Genomic DNA, 5,913 nt, shown 5'->3' with positions numbered 1-5,913 from the left:
CGTTTCTTTAGTTGTGAAGTGTTTATCTTGATTGGTGGGATATTATGCAAACTTGTTGTTTTTTGCCTACAATTGTGTCGTTGTACCGATTAGGGATGACAATGGATCGAATATGAATCGGGTGATGCCGTATCCATATTCATATCCATTTAATTTTTGTTCATCCATATCCATATCTATATCCGTTTAATTTCAGTTCATCCATATCCGTATCCGCTGGATTAAGCGGTTTAATGGATACTCATGGATATTAAAAAAAATGTAATAATATTTTCTAATATGCGATGAAAACGAAAACGTGGTATAGCAATAATAAATATAACATGAAATAATTAAATTCTATTCACAATAATGTGTAATCTTTGTCGAATATAGTACACATTTTGTTTTATTTACTATAAAACATACAACAACAACAACAATACCCAATTCCACTAGAGTGGAGTATGTGGGAGGTTAGATGTAGACAGTCCTTTCCTCTACCCTAAAGTAAAAGGGAAGTCATTCCTCCACCCACGGATACCTATCGGTCCCCAGGTAGAGGAAGTCGTCCCTCCCTATTCTGTAGAGCAGAGAGGCTGCTTCCTAGGGACCTCCGACCATAAAGAACCATGAATTCCGATATGTGCAGTAAAAGTATACAAGTAAAGTAGATAAAAAAGAAACTTTACCATGAATAAAGTATATATCAATACGATATGTATAGGTAAATAAAGCATGTAACAAAATAATGTAATATAACATATAATTAAAATATGTGTGTGTCAAATATGCAAGTATAACCAGTCATGTAAGTACAATAAGTATACGAAAACATGTTGGTAAGAAGCATGTAGGTATACTATGCAGTATAAAATAGATGGTATACAATGTAAACATAGACAAATAAGCATACAATGATAGCATAAAAGCACGTGATATGTAAGTATGTATAAATTAATTGCTATATAATGTAATACAAACATGTAACCATATAGTGCAATAAATCCTCTGAAAATGCTACAATAAGTATAGATATATAATATAACCGTAAAACAGGTACAGCCAATACGATAAGGCACACAAGCAAGTAGGCAGGAAATATAATATAAATATATATAAAAAAAATAAACAAAATGTAGAGCCTAGTCATCTATTCTAATTCTACTCCTCCACAAATTCCTATCAGAAGTCATGTCCTCAGTCAATAAGAGCTCCTTTATTGTAATATATCACAGTTATTTCATCATAAGGTTGAAAGCAAAATGTAAATTTAGCGCTGAATGCATTTGTTATAGTAATTATATAAGCATATATATCTATATTTATGTATTTATATATGTATTTCGGGTGTTAATGGATACATCCATGGATGAAACTTTTCATCCATATCCATTTAGGTTCGTCCATATCCATCAAGAAGCCGGTGGATCGGATGGATATCCAATGGATCGGGTGACCATTGCCATCCCTAGTTCCGATATGTTGCTAAGCCGTATTCAGCCCACATAACCATATTAGATTGCTATATAATTGATTAAAAGTTAATCAAATAAATTGCTTAGATGATTTGGGTGATTTATGTTTGAGGGTCAGATGATTTGGGTGTTAAGCATATTCCAAGGGAAGGGGATACTAGATGAGTATTTTCTCTTGAGTATTCTTGGTCATTGAATACAATTACCTCTGAATTACAGACATATGAACAAAATTTACTTATCAGTTTTAAAGAGCTCATGTGTTACACATGGAATAGGTGCTACTTAAATAACTTTTTTTCCCTTGTAGTTGACTCAATAACGTGCCTTGCAGGTATTCATTCATATAATTATGCTTTCTTTTACATCTATTTTGTCTCTGTATATATTTGGTTTCTGCAATTTACTGATCATATTCATATGTCCTTGATTTGTTGTGCAGGTTGAGATGGCTTATTTGCTTATAGTTTATGCTTTGAAGGACCTTAGCAACCTTGATTTGTGTCTGAAAGTAGAAATAGTTTCCAAATCAAGACCAAGAACAATAAGTGTGTGTCTTACATTCCCAACATCATTGGTGAGTTTATATGAAGCCAGTGAATTAAATATATTTTGGATGCAAAACTAGATGAACATCGATCAGAATATAAATTACATAACTTATAATATATTAATATCTCATTCGTGATACGGTAAAGTGTATGTGTATCTGCTCATTCATTGTATGCACCGTTAAATGTTTTGCTTCCTGTTATGAAAAGTCTCTATCATATCTTCTATGTCCTATAAAAGTCTCATTGTTTACCGTCTTTCACAAGTCAAAGTGTTTCTATTTTGTTTTGTATGCTTGCTCAAAGGCATAAAACTCTTAATTTTCTAAACACGCCAATCACTAATGACTGTAGCAAATCGTTATGCAAGAACGTGTATTTCATAGTGTGATCTGTATTTTTGTGTATTGTTAATGGTATGTTTTTGCCCTTTTAGCTGAATTGATATAGCATTGTTTATATTTTCTGTTTGAGATTTGTGGCTATATATTTACAGTTTCCAATTTAGATTTGGTAGGTTCCTCTCTCGATACTGTATGCGGTTCATCTAGCGAGTCATCTGGCTGTCTTAATTCTGCAGGTACATAATGATATTTATGTTAACTCTGTTGCGTTAGATTGTTAATACCCTGCTCAATTTGCGTATATGTTCAGACCTTATAGTTGTTATTTTAGTTTTAAGGCATGACAGGTACCTATGTATAAATTCATGTATACTTAGGGAATATGCATTGTTAATACATGCGGAGTATATGCGTTTATGCTCATTCATATAGACCCGGAACTTAACAAGTAGTAAGTTCAATGAAGACGATATTAAAGGTCAAATCTAGATTAGTCCGTGTATAGGTGTTTTGCTTATTATGCTCTTTGGCTATAGATTATTGGCTTACCTTGCGCTTAGGTTAATGAATGTAAAGGAATATTATGTTCTTCGTTTCTTTATTTTAGTTCCATGATAGTGTATGCATTTCTTACCTATAGATACTCTCGTTTAAGAAAAGAAGTTGTACATGACAATGTTTTATTTTTATTTAGAAAGTGAAGATATTTTCGTTGGATCACATGGTGAATTCTGATTGCTTTAACAATAAACACTTCATGCACATACATTACTGGAAACAAAGACGGTGCCCGAAGCAACACTCGGCTGACCTTTCACCTTGTTACACTCCATGACCAATAAATACAGTAGTTATTATGTAAATAATTGCATTACATCACACTACAATCAAACAATAAAAATTGACAAATCAACTAGATAACTTATTTGAATGATGAATCAACATTTAAGCTATACCTCAGCTAAAAACTCATCAATGTCCCTATCCGAGCTCCCACCTGCATCGACGGCATCTTTAGCCAAATCCTTCCATCTTGAAGCATTTAACTGGGCTATTTTGCCCCTCTCGCCGTTGATAATCTCTTTTATACATGACACTATATTATCTCGCCTTACTATCCCCTTGTCATCAACCTTAACTCTTACTCCAACACTCCAAATATCCTCTAAACATTTGGCATTCGTTGTTTGATCCGTCCATTGAGGCATTGCCACAACAGGCACACCTAAACTTACTGCTTCAAGAGTCGAATTAAACCCACAATGTGTAACAAAGCACCCTACCGACTCATGTGCTAATACATCCAATTGTTTACACCACGCCACAAGTAAACCCTTTTCGTTGTTCACATTTTCCTTAAACCCTTTTGGGAGCTTTTCCTCTTCATCGGTCCTTGCTACCCACATGAAATTTGCATCACTATCCCTCAGTGCACAAGCAAGTTCTTCCATTTGTTCGGGTCCAAGTTGGGCCATGCTCCCAAACGCCACGTAAACAACTGATCCCTTTGGTTTATCATTTAGCCAGTTCATGCATTCACTATGATTTGCTTTCACAAGATTGATTCCATAATCTTTATCGTCTTCTAGTCGTTTGTCAAGGTACATTGATGGAAGCGTTGGCCCGATTACCTTCAAGGGCCACATCTTTTTCATCCACTCTATCACCTAAATAATAAATGAATCAACATAATTATCTCACACCATCTCATAAGTGAAACATTACAGATAAATTGAGGTGAAATAAATTAAACAAACCCATCCAAGCTCAAAAGTTTCCAAATTGTAAAAGGAACATTTTTGATATGTGCGTGTAAATAATACTTTTTTTTCAACCGATCAGAATAAATTTGAATAGATAGATGAAGATTTTATTGGTGAAAGATAAAGTTAATGAGTAATTTTAAATCTTTGTACTGCCTTCGACTAGGACATTAGATTGGGCAAAAAAGGGCTTCTGTTAAGTTAAAGTGGACATTCTGATTGAAACGGTGGAAGTACGTTTCACACGGTTGCGTACTTCCCACGGTTGCAGGACCATGCCTTATCATGGATCACATGGGCTATTACTCACATCTTGTGTGAAGGGCCATTATTTTATTATAGCCTAGTTATTATTGAAGGCTCATAATAGTATATTCAAAAGTTTATGAATTAAAATATGGTGCCTGAGGATTTTCTTCGTTTTTTAATATTCAAAAATCAGATCAGACTTGCATTGTGGCATGTTAATTTTGGCGGATTCGATGATTTCAAAATTACATTACAATTATATCATTTGAGAATACGTTTTCACTATTCATGAGATTATTATATTCGTTATATGGCATTTCAGTCATTTTACACCTTTGTGCCACGCACGCTTAACATCTTGAACGGTCAGAGTCTCCTCCTTTGTTTCATTAAGGAGAATATAACTATGTTCAAGTAAGTTGAATATAAAATTATAAAAGCATTAATAGTATATCATTTCCTTATCTTGTTTGTCTTACACATAACACATATAAATATAAATAACTAATATAATTGCTTTGCACGAGTAGCCTGATAGTAATAATAATTCAAAGCAAAACTAACCTCTTCCTCTAGTTTGTAGAATGTATTTGTGAACACCCAACGCGCTTTATCAATATTATCAAACTGATTAAACACAATTTCGGACCATCCAGGGTATGGTCCTAAATTATGTACAAAAGATGGTGTTTCCCAGTATTCAAGTGCGGGCAACCCAGGAACCGAAACGGTTGAACCCAATGGGACAGATATCAAACCCTTATGAACGTGATAGTATATATTATTCACACTACAAGCTTGAGTGAAAAAAGCACCACATTTGATTTCATTTTCTAAGGCAACATCTAAAGCCCAAGTAATAAATGTATCATAAATAATTGCATCAATCTTGGTCCCTTCACTTTGAAGCTTCTTTATCATATCGCCTAATGATTTCAACCCTACTTCATGGAACGTTTCGAGGTAGGTTTCGGAACTATCAGCACTTAAAAACCCACCCTCATCGAAACCGTCAGATATCGCTTCGATATCGATGGCGTTGGTGGTGGTGTTGAGGGAAAGAATAGACTTTGAGATAAATTTTGTGGTTATAAGTGTTGTTTTAACACCTTTAGATGTTAAACGTTTGCCAAATTGGATTAAAGGATTCATGTGGCCTTGAGCAGGGAATGGAAAAAGTAAAACATGTGGTGATTTGTTGGTTTTATGTTGTTCATCTGCCATTTTTGCTGTTGATAAAAGTTGGGTAATATTGTGATAACTACAAGTGTCGTTTGTGAGAATGTATATATAGGGTGAGGTAAATTAGTACTGTGTCATTGCTATTGTCACCCATGTTGGACTTATGTGTGTCTAACGTTATGTGTTTGTCCATAATGTCAATACTGTTATAATAATAATAATAATATAGATATGGATAGTCAATTTTGGTGTATACATATAGTCAATTTTGGTACACAAAGTATGTATTTTTATATTGAGATTTTAGGCTATAAATACTCATGAATGCAAGCATTAAACTTGCACCATTTCTCACACTTACAAAGTG

At 34.0% G+C, this 5,913-nt stretch overlaps 1 protein-coding gene across 1 annotated transcript; it reads right to left on the bottom strand.

Annotated features, from left to right (window-relative positions):
* Positions 1-3,070: 3,070 nt before the first annotated feature.
* Positions 3,071-5,604, bottom strand: LOC139890766 (UDP-glycosyltransferase 74G1-like). The gene is made up of 2 exons (XM_071873677.1): positions 4,929-5,604; positions 3,071-4,019 (listed from the first exon to the last, which is right to left on the bottom strand). The coding sequence occupies exons 1-2, from the start codon at positions 5,586-5,588 to the stop codon at positions 3,303-3,305; spliced, it is 1,377 nt and encodes a 458-aa protein (XP_071729778.1). The 5' UTR covers positions 5,589-5,604; the 3' UTR covers positions 3,071-3,302.
* Positions 5,605-5,913: the final 309 nt, after the last annotated feature.

Source organism: Rutidosis leptorrhynchoides, chromosome 2, assembly GCF_046630445.1.
Source record: "Rutidosis leptorrhynchoides isolate AG116_Rl617_1_P2 chromosome 2, CSIRO_AGI_Rlap_v1, whole genome shotgun sequence".
NCBI classification, from domain to species: Eukaryota; Viridiplantae; Streptophyta; class Magnoliopsida; order Asterales; family Asteraceae; genus Rutidosis; species Rutidosis leptorrhynchoides.
Note: the sequence above shows the minus strand (reverse complement) of the source record. Positions and strands in the feature narration are given on the sequence as shown.

What these genes read in the sequence shown, in the direction of transcription:
- LOC139890766 (XM_071873677.1), bottom strand. Translation starts at nt 5,588, where the DNA reads ATGGCAGATGAACAACATAAAACCAACAAATCACCACATGTTTTACTT. An exon ending in TCTACAAACTAGAGGAAGAG is followed by an intron (nt 4,020 to 4,928) that starts GTTAGTTTTGCT and finishes TTTATTATTTAG; the next exon opens with GTGATAGAGTGGATGAAAAA.